Here is a 22,646-nt window from a genome sequence, read left to right as displayed (position 1 = left end):
ACCTCGGTGACCTCTGGGCTTCAGACCTGAGTGGAACATCCAGGATGAACCCTGAGAGTGCAGTGATGCTACCAAACTGCTGTAGAGAAATTTCATTGGTACAATATTCTGTACTCATTACAAAGTCTTGCTACACCACAGCCCACTGTACTCGGGTGCAGACACATCCCAAGGTCTCTGTGACACAACCTGTAACCTCTGCTTAACCATTTTTAGTTGCTCAGGTCTCTTGCTTCCCTTCCACTTTTCCGCAGCTGAAACCCCGCTGGATCTCTGCCCTCTGTACTTCCTGGCTTTGACCACTGGGTGCCAGGGGTCTCCCAGCAAGAAGCCGCTTCTGGTGCTCATCCTCCTCCGGGGAACGCTGCCTGCAGGTAAGAGAACTCTTACCAACAAACCAGTGGGATGCTCTCCCAAGCAAGGCACAGAGTCTCAGTATGGAGCCTGCGGAGCTGCTGGCTTCTGGAATGTGAATCACTTTAAATTTGCCCAAAATCACACAATACATGCCAAAGAGCCAGTGTTCAGCCATAACCTAGACCTGCTGGTGGTCAGCTTGCATCTGTGGGAAAGGCAGCTAGATGTGTGAAGCATGCTGAGTGAGATCAGGCTGGGCTCAGGTGCTTATTTACTTCAAGAAATTGCATGTTCACATTCACCCCATGTCCCTGGTCCTGCAGATCAGGCTGCTTAAAGAGTTGGGAGGTAAGGACAACCGTGAAGTTGTGACTGGGACCCAAAACTATACAGATCAGATCATTCTGTATGAGAACAGGTGAGAGAACAGTCACTGTTAATTTAAATTATACCTTAATAAGGAAAAGATTAACATCTCATTATCAAGGAAAGCCTGGAGTAATCCAGGTCCCTTTTACTGCAGTTGCTGCCTTTTATTTGCTTTAAATGACAGTCATGAAGGACTTATTTCTGCCTTACTGGCTAGGATTGTCTTTTCATTCTGTGCTATTATGGCTAGCTAGTCCAAAGAAGTCCAGGTTTAAGTACTAAGAAACACTAATATTACCATAAAGCCTCAATTTATTTCAATAATGCCCTAATCACACATATAGTTTCAGCAGAAAACAATCAAAAAGCAGTTTCTTTCTCTGAATGTTTTGGGTGGCTTAAAACTCAGAAAAGATGAGGTATAACCCATACAGTCAGAAAACCCTCTAGTAATGCCTTAAAACAGAAGAGCAGAATCTTGAAAACTGAGAAACTGGAATATAAATTGCATTCATCTTTTTTCAGCTAAAGCTCTACCTCATCACAATCACATGCTTAAATTACCAAGGCATAATAAGGGTAAGTGTCAAGAGAAATGCTTTTAAAATGTCCTTCCCTATATTACTAGCATGGACTATTTAAATTAAGGGGCTTTTAAAGACATAAGCGATTTTTCAGTATTTATCTGCTGCTGTACTGCTCAGTTCCTCAGGTGTCAGTAAATCACCAGAGGGATATTTCATATCTACATAAATGAAGATTAAATGCTTCATCCCTGCCCTTTTAGAAACAGCAGACAAATGCAGCTGTGTTTGTGCCTCTATAGTTTCAGGACATGAGCTTTGGAAGCAGCTTTCTGTTGGCAGGCTCTACTTCACTGTTTTCTGCAGAGTTCTGTGGAATATCTGATATTAGTGACTGGGCTGTGTGAAGGACAAGTGCTGTGGACCTCTGTTCTGTCATGGAAATTCCTGTCCCAAAGTACTCAGGGGCAAGAAGTGTCATCCAGGGTCTTGAAGCTGTTGTGACAGCTGTGTCTACAGCCTGTGTGTGTGCATGTGTGTGCCCATGCTGACAGGGAATAAACGTTCTGGTGAGGAATCCTATGGCTGTCAGCACTACACAAGCTGCCCTGAGGTGGCCATCACTCATATAGATTTATTCCTTTTTAAAGGGGGAGTAATTCAGTTTTCTTATGACTATCATAAACTAAGAGCACATTGCTTGCAGTGAGAGCTGTTCAGTTTTATGCAGAAGCCATACCATGACATTACAACTTCACATTATGTGAGCTACTATGCCACAAACCAATTGGATCCAGCCAGCTCCCTGCTGGCCTTTTGCCAATGGGGTGAGAATAACACATGATAGTGCAAATAAATTCCTCTTCTCTTAAGGAAAGCTCATTTGGTGAGTTGTGCAAGATGCACTGAAGGAGTCTTCATCTCCAATGCATATCATCCATTACATAGTAAATGCAGCACGTTTAACAGAAAATCATAGAATGGTTTGGATTGGAAGAGACCTTAAAGATCAACTAGTTCCAAGCCCCCTGCCATGGGTAGGGATGTGTCCCACTAGCACAGGTTACTCAAAGCCTTGAACACTGCCAGTGAGGGAACAGCCTCCCTGGGTGACCTGTTTTAGGGTAACACTACCCTCACACTAAAAAATTTCTTCTCAATATGTAATCTAAATCTACTCTTCTCCAGTTTAAAAGCATTCCCACTTGTCCTATCACTTCCTGATAAAGAGCCTCTCCCCATCTTTTCTGTAGGCCCCCTTAAGTATGGAGCAGTTGCAATAAGATCTCCCTGGAGCCTTCTCTTCTCCAGGCTGAACAACCCCAACCTTCTGTCCTCACAAGAGAGGTGCTCCAGCCCTCTGATCATCTTCAAAGCCCTGCTCTGGGCTTGCTTCAGCAGCTCCACGTCCTCCCTGTGCTGGGGGCTCCAGAACTGGACACAGTACTGCAGATGGGGACTCACAAGAGCTTGGTATCATCCAGGAACACTCTGAGGGTGCACTGAGTCCCACTGTCCATGCTGCTGACAAAGATGGTAAATAATTTTCATCCTAATATGGACCCTTGAGGGACACCACTCCTCACTGGTCTCCACTTGGACATTGAGCTCTTGGCCACAACTCTGAGTGAGACCATGCAGCCCTTTCCTTATTCACCAAGTGGTCCATTTGTCAAGTCTGTTATTGAGAGACATGTAGGGGTATTTTTTTGGTTTTTTTCAGAACATTTTACAGGCTATGGTAATATGGGTATTTTCCCCTTGTAAACTGCAGAATGGAGCATGAAAAAAAACCCAGCCTCTCAGGGCATCCTTGCACCCAAGATCTGTAGTTTGATGTGTTATCTGAATGTTTTGTCATGCTAAGAAGAGCACCTAAGCATTTGGGCACTTGTTTTTTTGTTTTCTTCTGACTGGTACATCTGGCAAACAATACAACTTCATTCCTTGTTCCCACAATGGCACTATTGTACAGTGCCAGAGGCCAGCATCAACTGATGCTTAGTGCCTCATGGAAGCAGAGAATGAATCAAAGGGCTACTGAGGAGTGTCACAGTGTGATCTGTGTCAAAATGTGTCTGAATCTAAAATTAGTTTTGTTTTGATAGCTGTTGTTTAAACCAGGGTCTGCAGTGTTTCACTGTAAAAACCACCTTTTTCTGACATGGTTATAAAATCACCTTAGTTGAAGGATAAACCCAATTACTATGAGTCTTTCATCAACACTAGGAAGTCATTCCTTGATGTTTCTTATTTCATTGCTGTGTCAGTTCTGTGAATCCTTGAGAGAGGTAACTGCTACATTAATGTCAATCCCTGGGCAGCAACTTGCCAAATGGAATTAATTTTACCCAGGCAATTCATCCTCACTGTGACAGAGTGCACTGGCAGAAGAACCACTACCTGGGTAAGGCCAGCTCAGGGAAGCAACTGCTGACACGATTATTGCTCAAATATTCCTCTGCCAGCTGTGTGTTTGCTGAGGATTTGTGTCAGATCAGGAAGGGAATTTATGCATGGAACAGGAAGGCTGCAGACTTCATTGTTTCAGTGTATCCACTCACCCTAACAACCTGTGATTACAAAAGGCAATGTTAATGCAGGGCTGCTAACCAAGCCCTAAAAAAAGCCCTAAAAGCTCTGCTTTTGCCTGTAAAACTTCATGCCAGTGCTGCATGGGAGTATTGCTGAATCCTCCTGTTGGGGTATCTTGTTAAGGTACAGTGCTGGAACATTGTACAGCTGTAGTACACAGTGAAACAAAGAACATGGAGCACAAGCACTGCTTTAAAGGAAAATTACTTCCACTAGTAAAGATAATGCTTAAATCAACACAAACACAGGTTTTTGATACTCAGATGGCTTAGTGTCAACAGCTATTCTGGATCAGAGTGTCTAGAATGAATTCTCAAGGCTTCAGATACAAACTGTTATAGTTTAGGCAAGTATAATTACTTATATATATACATATACTATATATGCCTAAAAGCAGGACCTCAAATACCAGTCTGGAAACAGCAGAACCACGTGTCAGTCTCTTATGCCTTTTGGTTGTGATGTGTACTAAAGTAAGGTAAATGTGAGAGAAGGTATAACCACTCCAGCAGTCCTGCCAGCAATACTGCTGCTGTGTTTAGGTTCACATCTTTGATGTAAATCTCCCAGTTGTCTCTGTTGTCTGCGTTTCATTTTCCATCGGGGGATGGTTTTGGAGCACAGGGACTAGAGTCTGTTGAGTGAAATTAAACTGGAAAATGTTCTCCAGAAATGCACCTGACATGTTCAGACCCCAGCAGGCATTTAATCCGGGGGACTCAAGTGACTGTGGTTGGAAATGAAAAACCCAAATCAGACAGGAATGTGCATAGCATGGATTTGCTGTGTGTGTAGAGCATCTGCTCTGCAGATTCTTGGTCTTCTTGGCCTTACCATGCAGATGTAACTTTACCTGATTTTTAAGAGGAGCTGAGAGGATCTACTGAAAATCAGGATCCCACCATTTTCTTGCATCTTCCCCACTTATAAAGCAGACTGAGTGCAATTTTTGCTTCTCCATAGGTGATGGTCATTAGTGATTTAGTACATACACAGTATCACTGCAGATGCCACATCATTGCTGTAACTGTGCTGATAACCATGAGGGAACTATATTAATTTATTCTAGCGCTTGTAAAATATTTCACAATTGACCAGTAAACACTTCAATTGCCTCTGAAAATTCAGGGCTTCTAGGTTGGAAGTTTCAGCTGAATCAGCACCCAGGATTACCATGTAACCATAGAGGTGGGTGGAGGAATTGCATAAAGAATCCCATGTTCTGGGTAAAAATCAGCATATTTCAACCCCCATTGGATCTGCAATAGCACTTGCCTCTCCTTTTATGACACCATTCAGTGTGATAAGTACTCAGGATCCTCCCAGGTACATTTCATTGGGAAATATAGCCTGGAAATTCTCTGACTCGGTAAAGTGAGGTAGGGGCAGGAGTCCTAAAGAAAAATGGTTTCTACAGTACTAAAAGCATCTTTGATATTTTTTCTGTCTGCATTTCTAAAAGGAAAGTGTCAAGGTTTAATGCTCGGCTGGCAATTAAATGACTGACATATGCCCCTCTCCCTCCCCAGAAAGGGGATGAGAGAAACTTATGGGTTGGAAACTAAACTATAGAGCTTTAATGAAAATAATAACAATGAAAAGGAAAAGAATGAAATATATACAAATATATACAAATATTCACAAATATATACAAAATCACTATGGCAGCCCCCACCCCTTTAGAAAAAACAAAAGCAAAACCAAACAAAAAAACCCCAAGAAACCCCAAACCATCATTAGCAAAACCCAGTAACAGTAACATCAGCACAAGGGCACAGTGCAGGCCATGGGAAAGTCCAGGAGTGGCCTCCTGGAGTCAGCAGCAGAGAGGAACTGGATTCCAGAATGCATGGATGGGGTTCAAAGGCAGACAAACTGATGGAGGTGTCCCTGGACACCACGCAGGGATAGAGAGAGATTGACCCTCCTGATCCCTCAGATTTATGGCACATATGGGATGGATACTTTGGTTAACTTGGGTCACCTGTCTGGTCCGCCTCTCCCCACAGAAGGGCTGCAGGTGTGACCACTTCACTCCCTTTTGTTTCTAGAGCATAAGGTGTTTAGCAGAACCAGCTGTGACCTTGGTTCTCCAGCCCATTCTCCAGCAGTAACTATAAACATCAAGACTTATCAGTCTGAAGAGCAGACACTGACTCAAATCATGCTGTTAATTTCAGAAAGTGCAGTTACCCATGAGACTTAACCAAGAATTATAATTACTAGAAAGAAAATTGGTTCTGTCTTAGCTCAAACCAGGACAGATACTAGCTAAGGTAAGGACTTAACACTGATAATGTTAAAAACTGGAGAAAGTGGGATGTTAATTAGTTACTTAGAAATATACTGCATTTTCAACAGTTCTTACCAGAACTTTTTTCCTTAAGAACTCCTTTAACATCACCATAGATTCAGATTTGATTCAATAAGGAAAGAAAAGTTTTCTTAATGAAAGAAGTATTTTTCTTAAGTTGAAGAGAAGCTTCGTATTCAGAAAACTCACTAATCCAGATAGATAACCCTCAAATACTGTGCAGTTCAAACCCCAGGCACCTTGAAGTGGGTGCCTCAGAGTCTAAAAATCTTCTGTTGGAGTAAAGAGCATCACTGTGTTTGGATGATCATCCCCATTTTTCAAGATGAGGAGACAGAAGAGTTTGGATGTTTTTACATCCAATGCATGGCCAGGAAGAAGTATTCCTCTTTTTGGAGACTTGACCAGAGGGACCTCTCTCAATATGCTGAGGCCAGCTCTCCTGCCCGTTTCTTCCAGAATGCTTCTTGGTTGCATTCAGCAGCCTGCAATCACCTCCTTCTGCAAATAAAATTTACATCATTAGCTGGAACTGAGTCAGCATCCCCAGACTAGGGCACAGGATACAGGAGGATTTTATTAGAAGTTGGGTTTCCTGGAGGGAAGTCCAGCTACAGAGGAGGCTCACATTCTCCCCAGCCTATTGTTCAGTCAGACTTGGACCCTGGCCTCTTCCCTTTGTTTGTGTGTTCAGGCAGCCCATCTTCTTGCATACCAATCTCTCTGTGTACAGTAAACACTGAAAGCTCATTTTAGTGGTAATAATGCATCACAGAAACGACAATGGACATCTTCCAGGGTCAGCTGCTAATCCTGGTTCCTTCTGCCCTCTTTTCCCTGCTGCCAGACTCGTGCAAGAAGGTGAGAGCAGGCAATCTGTGTCCTGTAAATACTGAGCACTGCTGCACGCTGCAGCTCTCATCAGATGAAGAAAATACCTTTCTGTCAGCAAAATGTAAATCTCAAGGGTAATGGAGGTCACAGAAGATTGCATTGCTTAAACTTGCATATTTATAACAAAGAAAGACTGTTTTTTTGGTTAATTTTTGACCGCTGTGTGTGGAGAAGGGGAAAACACAGAATCAGAATCTAGCTTGTTAGGTCTTGTTTCTTTTGCAGCTCATGCTGTGCCTACAGATCTGGCAGCAGCATAGCTTAACTCATGTTAACCCAGTTATTGCTCTTTGCCTTCTCCCAGAAATGTGTGCTATCCTTGTGCCTTGGAGGTTTCCCCAGCAGGACATCTGGCCTTTGCAGGCTTTGGAAAACATAGATGTGAAAGTAAATTCAAATGCATCTGTAATTGTAAAGAAGGAGTGATTGAAGTACAGGAATCATATCTTGCTAGCTTCAACTTAGGTAATACAGGTAAAAATAGTGGTGGAGGTGACTAAGAGAAGTAATATTTGTCTATGTTTTTCCTGTTCCTGTGGTCCATTCCAGGCTTGTTCTTTGGGCTACTGTTAGAGCCAGAAAATTGAGTTAAAGGGACCCATTCTGACAATTAATGTTACATTGCCTAGTAACCAGATGCAAGAGAGTTGGGGTCTTGTTAGCCTGCCTGAGCTGAGATTTATGCAATCAGACAGGTTCCCTCCTTTCTGTTGTTTGTAGCAATTGTACAGCTAGGCTGAGCAAGCATCTCCCACTGGTGGAACTGCTAATTTTTAAACAGGTTGCTCATTGGTGGTGAAAACAGGTCTGTCACAGAACATGAAGCCACAGTTGCTTTCACCTCTTACCTCCAGAATCCCATACCTAGGCCTGAATATCACAACCTAAGTGCAGATGCATTCCTATTGGAAAAGGAGAACGTGAGAAAGGACACCAAGGCATTGTACATGTGGATCTAACAGTTCACTGAGAATGTTTCTGCTGGTTTGATTTCATGTGTTTCAGGAAGGTGTGGAAGTGTTGGGGAAGAAATGGAGAAGGAAGGAGAAGGGGTAGGTTGGTTTATTTGTTGAAGTGTTCTGGTTGCAAAGCCCAAATGTTGGCCCTGTGTCTGTTCTATTGAGCTGGCACTACATACACACACAGATACAATCTTGAATTTCTCTTGTGAATGGCTGAAATTCCAGTCTTGCCTAGCAGAAGGGTAAGTCAGAGGAGCACTGTCTGCAGAACATTTCGGAAAAAAGTCAAAAAACTGAAAGACCTAGAAAAATTCTGAGAACTGGTGATGTATCAGTTTTGCCCAGCTTCACGTTGGCACACTTAGGATATGACTCTCTTCCACACAAACATGAAAATCTAGACACAGATTCCATGGCTGGTGTTAAAACACCCACGTTATCTCTCTGGAGGAGAGTGTGTCTCTACACCCAGCTATTTGGTGACCATACAGTACTGCTTGTAAAAAATGTAAACATGTGCATATGTGATTCTCTAGTTAAATACGTTTATTCTGAAAATCACAAGCTGAATTCCATGAGTGCACAACCCCTATTGCTTTCAACAACTTATCTTGTGCAGGAGATTGATGCAGAGTTTGCACCTCTTAGCATCCTGTATCCTTCCTGGGTAGCTGGCAATGTCTGGACAGAAAAACCAAGATCCTTTAACTGCTAAAGACATCTTCCATTTTGGCTCAACCTCAGCAGTTCTATATCTGGAAGAAACAACCTGGCCTGTACAGTGAGAGTCGGGAGCAGACAAGTAAATAAGCACTGAGCTGTAAACCTGTAAATTGAGAGCATGGCACCTGGCTGTATTCTGTTATTTCTCCCTTCATCAAAGAAGGCAGGGTGACCCCTGGGAGGTGTGGGTAAGCTGTCAGTCACTGTGCCAAATCAGTGGCAAAGGAATGTCTGGTCATCAGCCCCCCAGCTGGGGGATGGTTGGCTGGGAGGCTTCAAGTCTCTCCCAACTCTTTCTGAATTAAAATGTTGGCAGAGCCACTGTGATCACTTCAGGTGCATCAGATGATTTCACTTGGCCCCTGACTACACTGCTGCAGTCAGCTCTGAGGTGAACTTATCCTTCTGCACCATCCACACCAACTTGTTGACTGCAGCTGGTGCTGAGAGCCACATCAAACTGGTGGTGCTGGCTACATTTAAGTATTTTAAGGGGAAAAGAATGTTTTTTCTCACTAAAGAGAGAAAGTTTTTCTCAGTCCTGTCAGTGGCTTTTACCATTTTGCAGAGCCTCTGTACTACAGAGCACAGCATGGGCAGCAACTGAGGTGTAGGAAGTGAAAAAAAAACAACAGACAGACTGAAAACCAAAAGATGACTCACAAGCAAGTAAGGGGTAAATAAAAGAAAGGCACTTTTGAAACATTCTGTAATGAGTGTGATGTGGCATACGTTCACCAAAAAGCATCACCTAACACCTAGTGATTAATGTGCTTTGCCCTAAGGAAGATGCACGTGCACACTCTTTTGGGTGTGCAGCTTTGAGAGACAACATAACCCAAAGGTGCTGCCAGCAGATAGCTGATACATGAGATGTCAGACCTCCCTGCAGCTGGAAACTGAGCTGCTGGCTACCTTGCCAAAATTAGCTGCTGTGGTAATTTTTTTATTTTCACAGCCTACAGATGCTAACTGACCTGAAAGTGAGCCCCATGGAGCAGGCTGTAACAAGAAGGCAGTGCACACACCAGAGAAGCTTGCAGTGCTGCTTTTGGGCCTTTCCTCACTCTAACGGCCCATACTGAGGTTCTCCTGGGCTCTCAGGCTGGTATCACTGTGTGATTCAAACAGCAATCAGTCCAGTTGCCTTTTTCAAATTATTTCAACAGCAGAGAGTCAGGTCAAGCTCCCCATGGAGTGAGGGTTGTGTCATTTTTATAACCCAGTTTATCTTCTTCATCCAATTTGCTTTTTAGTCTTTTAGTGTTACAGCTTCTGAGAATCCTTCTTCCCAATGAATAGCTGTAATTTGAATTATTTTTTGCAGATGCAGTAAAGATGCATTTTTACCAGTGGAATTACATCTTGTTTCCTCAGTATCATTTGTGCCAGACTTGTAAAATATATAGAATAGTGTACTCTCAACCCAACTTGGAGGTGTTTCCCTCCTTTCCCCTTCCCAAACTTGGAACTATAAAACGTGTATATTAAAAGACAACTAAAGGACTTCTTTTTTCAGGAGTTTTTAAAGCTTAATAGCATCACTGATACATGGAATTTTCTCACTATAGCCCTAAGAGGTGAACAGCATTGTGAAATAATTTGCACAATGTCACTGAAGACTCAGTGCTCAGACAGGAGGTCACAGCTCCCAGCTTATCTCCAGCTTTCTGCCCCACACTCCTTGCTAGAATCTACAGGGTCACTTCAAGAGTCATTAGTGCCAAATCCTTTGCTGTCAAAACAACCCAATTTAGCTGAAGTCAATTTTTTCTTGCTTGCTTGTGTCTCTTTGTGTCATTGGACAGCTGAAGCAAATACATGATAGCCCAGCAGATGGAAAGAGATGTTTGGAGGACAGGATAAGAATAAGCTGAAGGATGGTGAGCTCCTAACCTGGCTCAGCTGCAAACCTCAGCTCTTTGAAAATAAGTGCCAGAGCTAGGAATGCTCTTCAGAAATGATGACTCTCTTTGTTGCTTTCCACACTGGGTATTTTCCCAGAACTTGTTTCAGGGGAGCACAGATGGTGCTGAAAACCTATGGGATCACACAGCAAAAGCAAAGGCAATATGTTTTGGGTTCATCCCATCATCAAGTGCATTAAAAAGCAAACCAGGAAAAGGTCACATCTATTAGTCACAACTCGTGTGGTTTGGCTCTTATTGAACATCAGGCTGTGTGAGAGCAGGATGTGTCTGTGTGCTCAGGACTGTCTTGCTATGCAGTGTGTGCTGCAGAGAGGAAGTGTGGTGTTGAGGCAGTGTGTCAAAAACAAAATTAAGGCTGTAGCTGGTTTTCACATTATCTGTAAATAAGTATCTGTAGCAACATCTTTGATGTTGTCAATCTGTCTGCTTTTCAGTTCTCTCAGATGATGCTGTGGACTTGAACAAGGCCACAGGAGAGTTGATTATTCTCATACACAACCCAAAGAGTCCATTTGCACCATGTATTGGCTTTGGTGCTGAGAAAAGTTTGTGAATTATTACTTGTCTGTGTAAGGCAATGAGCTTGCTTTGGAAAGAAAATTTTTTTCTTTGCTCTAACCAAAAGTCAAAGCAAAAAAGGAGATAGTAAAGATGCTTTTCCTCATCTGGCAATCTAAACACAACACTTTTCAGATCCCTTTCACTATAACTCTCTTCCAGTCAGGAAAGCTTTAGGGCAGGATTTACATTACCTAACTTTGAAAGCTTTGAAAGTTTTGCATAATCTCAGATAGCTAAAGTTAGGTAAAATGAATCACACCTAAGTCTTTTATCTCTCTCTGCTAGGCTAATGTTTCTAACTGTCTTTTTTGCTCTCACCAACAGGGAGGGGCTGGTGGGGAATGTGAGTTCAAGGACAGCCTGGATGCAGTGAGCATAAAATGGTGGAATTCTGGATCCTGAGGGCAACAAGGAGTGTCTGAATCAAGCTCACAACCCTGGACGTTGGGAGGGCAGCTTTACCTCTTCATCAATCTGCCTGGTAGGGTATAAAATCCTCCACTGACTAAATTTCCAGTGGCTGGAAAGAGGGAAGCACAACCTCCATTTTCAAGGAGGGAAAAAGGGAAGACCTTGGGAACTACAGGGGAGTCAGTCTCACCTCTGTGCCTGGCAAGATCATGGAGCAGATCCTCCTAGAAACTGTGCTAAAACACATGGAAAATGTGGAGGTGGCTGGTGACAGCCAACATGACTTCACTAGGGACAACCTGTGCCTGACAGACGTGGCACGGATGTGGTGTGCTGTGACAGGGATACACTGGTGGGTAAGTGAAGAGTAACCGACATCACCTACCTGCACGTGTGCTAAGCATTTGACCCTGTCCTGCACAACATCCTGATGTCTAAACTGGAAAGGTATGGGATTCAATGGGTGGGCCACTTGGTGGATAAGGAATTGGCTGGACAGTTGCACTCAAACAGTTGTCACACTCATGGGTTGATGTCTAAATGGAGACCAGTGATGAACACCATGCAGGTGATCAGAGGGTTGGTGCACCTCTCCTATGAAGAAAGGCTGACAAAGTTGGGATTATTCAGTCTGAAGAAGAGAAGGATCAGGGAAGACTTTATTACAGCCATTCAGTAATTAAAGGGGGCCTACTGAAAAGATGGGGACAAACATTTTAGCAAGGCCTGTTTTGATTGGACAGGGAATAATGGTTTTGAACTAAAAGAGGGTTGACTCAGACTAGATATAAGTAAGTTTTTTTACCATGAGAGTAATAAAACACTGGAACATACAGGCAAGAGAGGTGGTAGATACCTCACCCCTGGAAACATTCTCGGCCAGAATGGACAGGGCTCTGAGAAACCTGATCCAGTTGAAGGTGTCCCTGCTCACTGCAGGGGGGGTCCTGCACTAGATGGCCTTTAAAGGTCCCTTCCAACCCAAACTCTTCTTTGATTCTGTTCTATGATTGTAAGCAGAGAAAATGAAACTATTTTACAAACCTAGCCTGTTGCCTTCAAGCACTTAAAAATCTCAGCCCTTTAAATGAACGTGCAGTATTCCAAAAGTTTGCATCACTGTTTGAGTTCCATGTGCTATATGACTGCTCTCTGACTACAACTAATTGTGGCTTTTTAATCTCCCTAAGGACCCCGACTTACACATACATTTTTAATTTTTTTTTTCCATCTGCAGATACCTGCTGCAGTCTGTGACAGCTGAACAGGGCAGTGGCTGCCAGAGGAACCCTGAACCGTAAGATCAAAATAAAATAATCCCCATCTTTAAACAGCACATACCCTCCTTTCCCCCGTGCCGGACGTTTTATCCCACTAAGACCCTTTTCTTTATCTTTAGCTCGGTGGGGAAGGCAAATTCCGTGCCCCGAGCCATGCCTGTAGGGAGCCGGCGGCAGGTCCAGCATCTCTCGATCGGGTCGGCAAGAATCCCGGGAGCTGGGACCGGGGAGGGACCCTGGGGGTGTCGGTGGAACTCCCCAAGGGGTCGGCCTGTCCGTCCGGCACCGAGAAGGCCTCCAGTGCTCCTCCATCCTTCCCCTTCCCTTTCTGTCGCTAAAGGTCAGAAGAAATTACATTTCCTGACTCTGCCGGGACGACTCGGGGCGGGCTTCCCCTACCCCGCAGCGGGCTGGCAGGCCGGGAAAGCAACTCCCGCTGTCCCCGCTCCGCCCGGCCCGGCCCGGCTCGGCCCGGCAGCCTTCTGTGGGCTGGGCGGAGCCAGCAAGAGGCAGATGGTGAAAATTAAGGGCTGGCCGACAGCCAGGAAGTGTAAAATCCTGGCCAATTGCTGGTAAGTTTCGCCAGAGCGCGGTGGGGAAGAAGCGGCGCGTCCGTCGGTCTGTTTGTCCGTCTGTCCGCCCGTCGGTCGGGGCGGAGGGGCACGGAGACTCCGCAAGCGCCCGCACTGCAGCCCGGCGGGGGTGAGTGCGGGAGCTCTGCGGGAGCTGCGGGTCTCGGGGCTGCTCGCAGTGCGCTGCGCGGCCGCGGGGGGTTCGGCGGCGTCCGGGAGCCTGTGCCCTGCCCCAGAGACTGCGGGGAGGAGAGGCAGCATCAGGGGTGTGCGATGGGACGGGATGGGATGAGATGGGATGGGATCCGCGGAATGCAGCGGGCAGAGGCGGCTCCCCTTGTCTGGCCGTGCCTCTGGAGCGAAGTGAAGGCATAAAACCTGGGTAAGTTCGGCCTTTAAATGTATTAAAAATAGACCCTCTGCCTCCATAGCTCTGCCGAGTAAGTAATTTCCAAACCAAGTATCTAGGTCTAACCCTCCCCCCAGGAGACACAAGAATTCTGAAACCGGGACTGAAGTGAAAGAGACTTTGGTCCCCTCTTTATGAAAAAATCGAAGTAGCGTGTAGCTGCTGCAAGACGAGACAAAAAGCCGTGAGTAGCAGGCCGACTATTAACCCAGAAACAGTGTAGCTCCATCCCTTTTCTGACTTCCCTCGGGCCCCTGCCTCATGATGATACCGTGTTTCCCAGACAAGCACTCAGAGCCTCTCTTTCCAAGGAATGTTAACAGTGCTTTCCAGTTTTGTGCACATAATCTACTTTAAGTTTCCTCCCTGCCATACCCGTCTGCCCTGGGCTCCCTCCCCTCTCCCTGTGCCCTCAGCCCCAGCTGCACATCATGCCAGCAGGGACACCAGGCACTGCAGCTCCTGGCTGGCAGGGATGAAAAGAATAGTTCAAAGCACGGCTATTTTCTTTGTTTTTTTCTTGTCTTTTCCAGTCATATGATGATTTGTTCATGTAAGTGGGTTGTCTAGACTCGAGGGATGTTTTGTTTGTCAGTGACAAGTGCTGAGCACACTTACAATAAGCAATATTGCAGTTCTGTGGTATCAGAGGTTTCATGTATGCAGAACTCATCAATACCTGGATCAGTCTGCAAGAGCTGCTTACAACTTGCACACAGTGCTGTATGCCCATGCATACAGGGGCAATCTGTTGGAGAGAGAAAATTCTTGGGCTTAGGTCAAAAAACGTTTTTTGGTAAACCTAGGAAGAAACTTTTCCAGAGGTGAATTATTCTGTGGTTATTTGTGCTGGAGGTGTCCTCCTGAATCTCTGACTGAAGCAGCTGGCAAGGCAGGTATGGTGCCTTGCACTGATTTCTGCATGGGTAGCACCTGTGAAGTGGCAGTGCCAGGGGAGGGCAGGGATGTTCAAGCACGTTCCAGCCCATGTGAGAGTCTTCTCTGCTATGTCAGTGTACTGGCAATATTTCATTTTGGCAGTTTTACAGCAGAATTAAGGTGACAGTTTCTCATTTGTCTTCAGGACAGAATTATCCTTATTTTTATGCAATGTGTTTATGGGCTGTTTGATGTCAGCTGGGACTCTGATAAGACTTCCAACGTTAGCTTTCAAAGTTCAGAGTGTATGTTTACTGAGTCCTCAGTTCCTTTTGGAAGAATTTCAATTCCTTAACTTTCCAACAACCAGAGACACAGATTGGGTGACATAGGTATCCTTTTATTTGAGAAATCAGTAGATACAGCTTTCATTCTTACAGAAGGACAGGAGGAATGAGACTTGAATGTATCACCAAGGGCTAAGAAGTAGCAGGCAAAAAGTACTACACTTTTATCCTTTTAAAACTAATTTTCAGTTAAATCAGTTTTCACATGTGACTTTTTGAGCCACCTGTAGCATTTGGCTTTGTTTGTTTATTTGTTTGTTTGGTTTCCCCCCCCAGAGTGTATGGCCTTTTGTATTCATTGTTTCTGCTGTGATTTCAAGCATAAATATAGAGTGACTAATTGTGCTTTGGGTTCCAGGGTTTATTCAGTAGGGGATAACAAACCATTCTTACTACACAAGATGGGGATAAGTGCAACTCAGGATGGAAGGTTGTGTTGAGGATTTTAGCAAAAACCTGGTTGCAATAGAGCTGGCTGGGAATATGCTTGTGTTTTTAGTAACAACAATAGGAATGTGAAAACAAAACATAAAAACAAACCTCAAACAAAACCAGAAGAGAGTAAGTATGAAGTGTAGGAAAGCAGAAAGATGATAATAATTTGAGTTTCAGCAGAGTTAGTTCCTAAAATAAGCACAGCTGCTGACACTTTATTTGATTTTGATCAAGTGTATCCTGTATGCTTTCTGATTAATATTATCAGAAAGTTAAATGTGTCATTACATTTAGACTGATAGGAACTTTTTTTTCCATTGGAAACCATGCTTCTGCTTTGTAAGAAAGCTTCCCTGTGACTCTCCCTTATCTGTTCCCCTCTTGTAACTTTATGAATGAGCTGGATGAACTTTGACTTTCACCCCATTTGACCAAGGAAGGAAAGTGCTAGGGAAGTATTCCCCCTCAGCTCTGCCCTGGTGAGACCACATCTGGAATACTGTATCCAGCTGTGGGCTCCCCAGTTCAAGACAGACAGGAGTCTACTGAAAAGAGTCCAACAGAGAGCTACAGGGATGGTTAAAGGACTTGAGCATCTCTCCTATGAAGAAAGACTGAGAGACCTGGAGCTGCTCAGCCTTGAGAAGAGAAGGCTGAGAGGGGATCTTATGGATGTCTGTAAATATCTGAGTGGTGGGGGACAAGAGCACAGATCCTATGAGGAGAGGCTGAGGGAGCTGGGGGTGTTCAGCCTGGAGAAGAGGATGCTCAGGTGAGACCTCATCACTCTCTACAGCTCCCTGAAAGGAGGTTGGAGCCAGGGGGGGGTTGGGCTCTTTTCCCAGGCAACTCTCAGCAAGACAAGAGGGCATGGTCTTAAGCTGTGCCAGGGGAAGTTTAGGTTAGATATTAGAAAGAATTTCTTCACAGAGAGAGTGATCAGGCATTGGAATGGGCTGCCCAGGGAAGTAGTGGATTCTCCATCCCTGGAGATATTTAAAAAGAGGCTGGATGTGGCACTCAGTGCCATGGTCTAGCATCTGCAGTGGTGGTTCAAGGGTTGGACTTGATGATCTCTGAGGTCCCTTCCAACCCAGCCAATTCTATGATTCTAAGAGGATGAGGTCAATCTCTTTTCAGTGGTGCCCAGTGATAGGACAAGGAATAATGGGTTTAAGCTAGAACATAGGAAGTTCCTCTTTAGCATGAGGAGAAACTTCTTTCCTGTGATGGTGACAGAGCACTGGGACCTCTGAGAGAGGTTATGGAGTCTCCTTCTCAGGGGACTCAAAACCTCCTTCAGTCCATTTCTGTGTGGCCTGCCCTAGGTTATCCTGCTTTGTCAGGGGGATGGACTGGATGATCTCTGGAGCCCTTTCCAACCCCTGACATTCTCTGATCTTATCTGGAATTCCTGATGACAACCTCAAGGGTGACTTGCCAGCTCCCAGGGATTGTAGACAGATTGGGAGAGGAAGGGAAAACAGGGGGATCTTATCTGTACCTTGCAAACAAGAGCTACTCAGCTGTCCCTTTAGCAGAGATTAAGGGGAAAAAATGTGTATGCCCCAGTGAGCAGAAACAAGCACAATCCCTTGGGAAGAAGTGTTCTGTAAATTTGTCATGGGACCCAGTGCAATGCCATGGTTCTGCTGCTGTTCTCCCAATTTACATTTCTGAGTTTAAGCTTTCCCTTTGTAACTTAATCTAGCTCAAATTAATATAAATGTGACTTCATAAAATTATTTAATTGCTGGGGAGAAAGATACTTGTGTGTCCTTAGGTATCTGGAATAGAGGTAGGAGGAGGCTTGTGGGCTAGCACAGGCATCTTAACCACTGCTTTCTTTCTAGCCTTGTTAGATGCCTCCAACAGATCTTAAGGAACTTTGCTTTTTATAGCTCTGAAAAATATAAGCTCTTTTCACTGTGTAAAAGTTTTTAAACTAGAAATTTTACTGGACTGCTGGGAGAAGTAAATTGTCAGCTTTGGAACTTGGAGACAACAAACATTGACTTAAGCACTTTTTTGGCAACAGAAACATCCATTATACCTTAGGCTTTGCCTGCCAGACACCTTTTGGTATGCTGTGAGGAAAGCCTGTAGTCCTCAGGTCCCCAAGGTCCTGTAGTTTTTTTCCCCGATTTCTGATGTGGGTACAATTGCCAGGAAAGAAATAGCTGGGAGATTGAAAATGTGTGGACAGCATCAAATGAACTGTTATTTCAAGATGCACCCAAAAGACCCTGCTGAGTTGTTTGTATTAATTTGCATTTATTCTTAATTTTTAAAAGTTATGACTTTCTTTAAATTAGAACAGAGCAGCCACAGTCAGCAGATTGCTGCCCTTTCAAACAACAGCAGTGTCAGGACCAAGCTCATGTCATGAAAGATTGTCTGGGCTTTGTTATCTCTAAAGAGAAGACAGGATTTCTCTAAAGAAAAGCAGAAATTGCAGTAGTAGCCATGTTCCATTTCCACAGGGATCTGTGCAACCTGGATTTAGCTAGTGGGGAATAAAAGCTGTATTTATTTCTTAAACATCACCAAGAGTCACCCTACCACACCTGTCAGTGTCTAAAAACTTAGGTGTTTTCTCTGTTTTCTCCTTTAACTTGCTCAGCAGCAGAGTATGTGGTGTCTGTGCAGGGCTTTGGGGTGGCTGAGCAGAATATGAGGAGGCAGAGAGCAAAGGCAGCTGAGTGTGAAATGGGGCTGGCCAGGTGGGGAGAAAGTTTTTTCTCTTGTATCTGAAAGAATCAGTTAAGGTTTGGGGAGTGGAAAAGGTCCCTGAAGCTGGGTACTGCTCAAATTAGAAACACTGTGCAGGTTCACAACATTTCTTGGCTGACCACCTCTCACCTCATGATGAAGATGTTGTGAAAAAATTTTTTCTTTGTTTACATCTTTTGTGTGCAGTTCAGTTACAAAACTTCTTTTTTCCTCCCCTTCTCCCACATCTCCATTCTTCAACCTTCCAACTGCATCTACTGCTTATATTTGTCTAAATTGGGAAGGTTTCAAAGTACAGAAGCTTTGCCAAAGTTTTTCTGTGGTTTTCATCCAAGCTGACTACTTCTATTTCTGTGTTTTACTTGGGGCTACACATTCATCTGTAATGGAGATGATAGAGTGGAAAATGCAGGCATTTGGTATTTGGCCTAGCAATTCTAATTCTGTAGAAAACAAAACAAACATAGAAGTTCTGCTTACTCTCAAAATACCTGTTTGTCAGGCCTCATATCAGTTGCCTATTCTCTTTTCTGCAATGAACAGATAAAAAGTGGTTTTATTCCTTTGCACAACAACAACAAAATAAAAAAGCATTGTGTTTGTCTGTTCATCTTTTCTTTTGTTGCTCTTTTTTTTGTTTTGTTTTTCCTTTCTGGTGTAATAGGTTTCTTTTTGTCCCATTTCTACTGTTTTATGCATGTCGGAATGCTAACTGTATTTAAAGGTATTTGTGAAGTGTCTTGGGAAGAAGAGTTTAGACACCTCTGTTCTTGTGTCTCTGCTGATGGAAATGGACAGAGAGACCATGTGTATTCCTGGCTGGCTGTGCTGGGTCATGATTTAAGGGGTAAGATGGGAAAGAGGAGCTGCTGTTGGGGAATTCTGAAAGGTTTTCCCAACTTTCCTGTGAATGAGATAGGATGTTTTCACCCCTCCCTTGCCTGTCTTGCTCTTTTCCTTTAGCTTTGCAGGACTGCTTCATTTCCTTCACTGTCCTGCAGTGTGTACCCATGTCACAGCCTGATGCTGCTGCTCCAACCCTGATTCTGCTTTTCCTGCAGGCTGAGCCCTTGGCTGTGAGGATTCACTGGCATCCCCGAGCCTGACGCTTGGACCTTCCAGAGAGGAGATTTTCCCATGTTCCTGTCCCTCTCTCCCTGACCCTGTGAATGGAGGCTTCCCTGTAGATCCAGCCTTTGCTCTGCAGTTCCCCAGGATGGGTTCCTTCCGACGGCCTCGACCTCGGTTCATGAGCTCCCCTGTGCTCAGTGACCTTCCCCGTTTCCAGGCAGCCCGGCAGGCCCTGCAGCTCAGCTCCAACTCTGCCTGGCACCGGTGAGCAGGACCCACCCCAAGGAGATGGCTCCTTCCCTCTGAGCAGCCCTCTGGGGCTCTGACCTTTGTGCCTCAGAGCTGTCGTGGCAAAGCTCATCTCTGTATCAGCAGGCAGGAGATCTCGGTGTGAAGGAGCTTTGCCAGCACTGAAAGCCTGCATGGAAGTGAAAAAATGAGAGCTGTTGGCTTGGGTTTGGCCAGCCTTGTTGGGAGGGACTGTCTGGAAGTCAGATAGGATTGCTTCTTGTCAGCAGTGGCATCCTCTGGGCACCATATAGGAAAACACATTCTTAATACTGTGAAAAAGGGCCAGTTTCCTAATGGACAACAGGCATTTATTTATATATTATGAAGCTTTTACCACAGTCAAGTTCTTCTGGCAACTGCTATGTTTGTGGCTTCTACTGAAACTGGCAGTCAGATCCTGCCTGCAGTACGTGCCATGCAGCTATGTCCTGATCTGATCTCATGGGCTGCTGCTACTAAAATTAGGTGTTCCCATCTTCCCTTCTGCTACCTCTCACCCATTCTGCACTCATCAAACCCTTTTCCCCCTCTCCTAGCTCAGCTTAATAATGCCACACAGAAGTAGCCTGGCAAAAACATTGCAGTTTTGTGCTGGGATAGTGAGCTGAGGTCCATGGAACATGCAAATGCCATCACTGGCCCACAGAAAAGATTGCCCACTAAGGATATGAGACCTCCTCCTGTTATCCCATGGCAAGCCTTCAGACCTGCCAAACCATCTTGGGTGCTGTCCCTTCATGACTTCCTCTGAGAAGTGTGAGCTGGAAGATCCTCCAGCAGCACCTTGTCGACATTAATAGGACTTAAAGTTGGGTCTGGCTGAGGTGATGCTGGCTGCAGAACATCTCCCAGCACTACAGGGTCCTTCAGATGCTGCAGATTGGGTGGTTCCTGGGACCATCACTGAATAATGCAATGTGATGTGTTTGGCAGATTCTGCCAAAGATCTGTATTGTCAAAGCAGAGCTCCCCTCAAGTCACATTATATCTGTGTATCAGTGTGTTCTTTGTGACTGGTACCCCTGTTAGCAGCTTTCCTCCTTTACTCTAGGCACAGCTTGAGGTTGGTTCTGCTCTGTCTCCCTTGAGAGATGTGGGTAAATGAGAGTGGTGATTTCCAGGGGAAAAAGAGAGGAAGCATTTGAGCGCAATTAGCCTCCCCACTCCATTCTGACCACTCAGCTTTTGCTGATGAGTTTAGGTTGTTCCCTGTGTCCATACTGGTGCCTGTTCCTTACAGATGTTGTATCATCTCATTTCTTTTTTGGCAGTGTTCAAACAGCAGTGATAAATGTCTTCAAAGGAGGAGGCTTGCAGAAAAATGAACTTTACACCCTGAATGAAAATATCAGGTTGGTTGCTGAAATGTTGCTGCTTGTTTGGTGTTTGTTTGGTTTTCTTCCCCTACAGAACCACACTTAAAGGTTGTTGGGGGGAGGAGCAGGGACTGAAGTGAACTTAAGCACAGCTTTGGGGTTTTAGGCTGGCTTGTTTTTATGCTCTTGGGTGGAATGAGTTGCATGGGGCACTTGGATAATGTTTCTCTGATTTATAGGGCTGTGTAGCTTTGACAAGGACAGTGTGTGTATGGACTTGGATTATAATGATTTTGTCCCCTCCTAGGGAGCGTTTGCTTCTTATGACTGGTTTTTTTCCCCCTTTTTTCCAGGACATTTATGATGATAATATCTCTTTTTCTAAACCTAGGCTTCTCAAAACCCTGGAGTGTTTAAAATTTAAATGAAATCTTGTGTTTTGCTTTAAAACTTCACCTGATAATTGCAGAGCAAGAGCCAAAAATACCAACCCTAAAGATAAAAAACCTGAAAACTCAACCAAACATTTTCTAACACTTTGGGTTTTTTTTGTTTTTTTTTTTTAAATCACTTGTCGTTATTATCTGTGGTTTCATTCTGATTACTTGGAAAGTTTGGTTAGCAATATCTGTATCTACTGTAGAGCAGATAAAGAACAATTTATTCTTGCTTTGGTTCCAAGTGCTGCTAAAAGGAGTACTGTCAGAGTTCATGGATGTAGTTCCTCCTCCCTTTGTTTTCCACCACATCCATATTCATTCATCAGGAATGCTGCCATATAGGTCTCCCTTTTTCCTTTTTTATGCTCCCAGCCACCCCCTACCCCTATTGCATTTCTCCTGAGTGTGAAGATTCAAATGGCACTTCAGGCTCAGTGTACACAAATCAGTCTAAACTACCCCTTTCCCTAATTTCAAAATAAATGCAGCTTGCAGGGCACAAGACTCTGTCCTACTTGATCTGGTCCCAAAGGTCAAAGTTTAATATAATTCCTTTTCAGAGCTGAGGGCAATGCCTTATGGGTTTTTTTGTGTTTTAGTGTGCTCAGGTCAGAAGTGCTCAAGTCAGGTTTAAGTACTTGGACCACTCTTAATTTTTCATTGGAATGAGTAATTCTGTACGGGAAAAGAAAAACAAATGTCATAAGACCCAGAGGCTTTTGGCAGAGCTGGGGGCTGGCTGTTGGTTTTGTTACTCATCTTCCAGGCTGAAGCTTTCCCTCCCTGGTGCATCAGGTACTCCTGCCTGCCCTGGTGGTGAGGCACTGTGGTGGGCAGAGTAACTGGGTTGGCTGGACCAGGCTCTCTTCTTGGTGACTTAAAGTGAATCTAGACTGAGTGAAGCTTGTCCAGAGCTGAGCAAAGGAGAGCAAATTCCCTGTGAGCTGTGTATGCTTCGTAAGCAGTGCTGCTGCTGAGAGGAGCAATGCCCTGTCTCACATCCAGGCACTCCCAGTCAGCACTTGGAAGCACTCACCTTGGAATAAATGATTAATATTCCTGCAGGTGGCCTGAGTATTGGTTACATCTCCAAATGTCATTCTCTAAATAGGACACTTTAGCATTTAAATAGTTCATTGTCCATCCAAGGAATGAGGAGCATGCATCTGCATCCATGTTTGTGTGCACACTTGTAGCCTTGCACCTCTGACTGCTGGTGTTGCTCCTCACAC

At 44.5% G+C, this 22,646-nt stretch overlaps 1 protein-coding gene across 5 annotated transcripts in view; it reads left to right on the top strand.

The window, feature by feature from the left end:
* Nucleotides 1-13,341: 13,341 nt before the first annotated feature.
* Nucleotides 13,342-22,646, top strand: part of PRR5L (proline rich 5 like) — a 28,470-nt gene continuing 19,165 nt past the window's right edge. For 3 of the 5 annotated variants that reach the window (XM_030452425.1, XM_030452424.1, XM_030452420.1), the window contains exons 1-3: nucleotides 13,637-13,875; nucleotides 19,358-19,631; nucleotides 20,930-21,010. In XM_030452425.1, the coding sequence (XP_030308285.1) occupies nucleotides 19,513-19,631; nucleotides 20,930-21,010 (200 nt within the window). In that variant the 5' untranslated portion in view covers nucleotides 13,637-13,875; nucleotides 19,358-19,512. The other 2 variants (XM_030452423.1, XM_030452421.1) reach the window with 2 other exon arrangements.

This window comes from Calypte anna, chromosome 5A (assembly GCF_003957555.1).
Source record: "Calypte anna isolate BGI_N300 chromosome 5A, bCalAnn1_v1.p, whole genome shotgun sequence".
NCBI classification, from domain to species: domain Eukaryota; kingdom Metazoa; phylum Chordata; class Aves; order Apodiformes; family Trochilidae; genus Calypte; species Calypte anna.
Note: the sequence above shows the minus strand (reverse complement) of the source record. Positions and strands in the feature narration are given on the sequence as shown.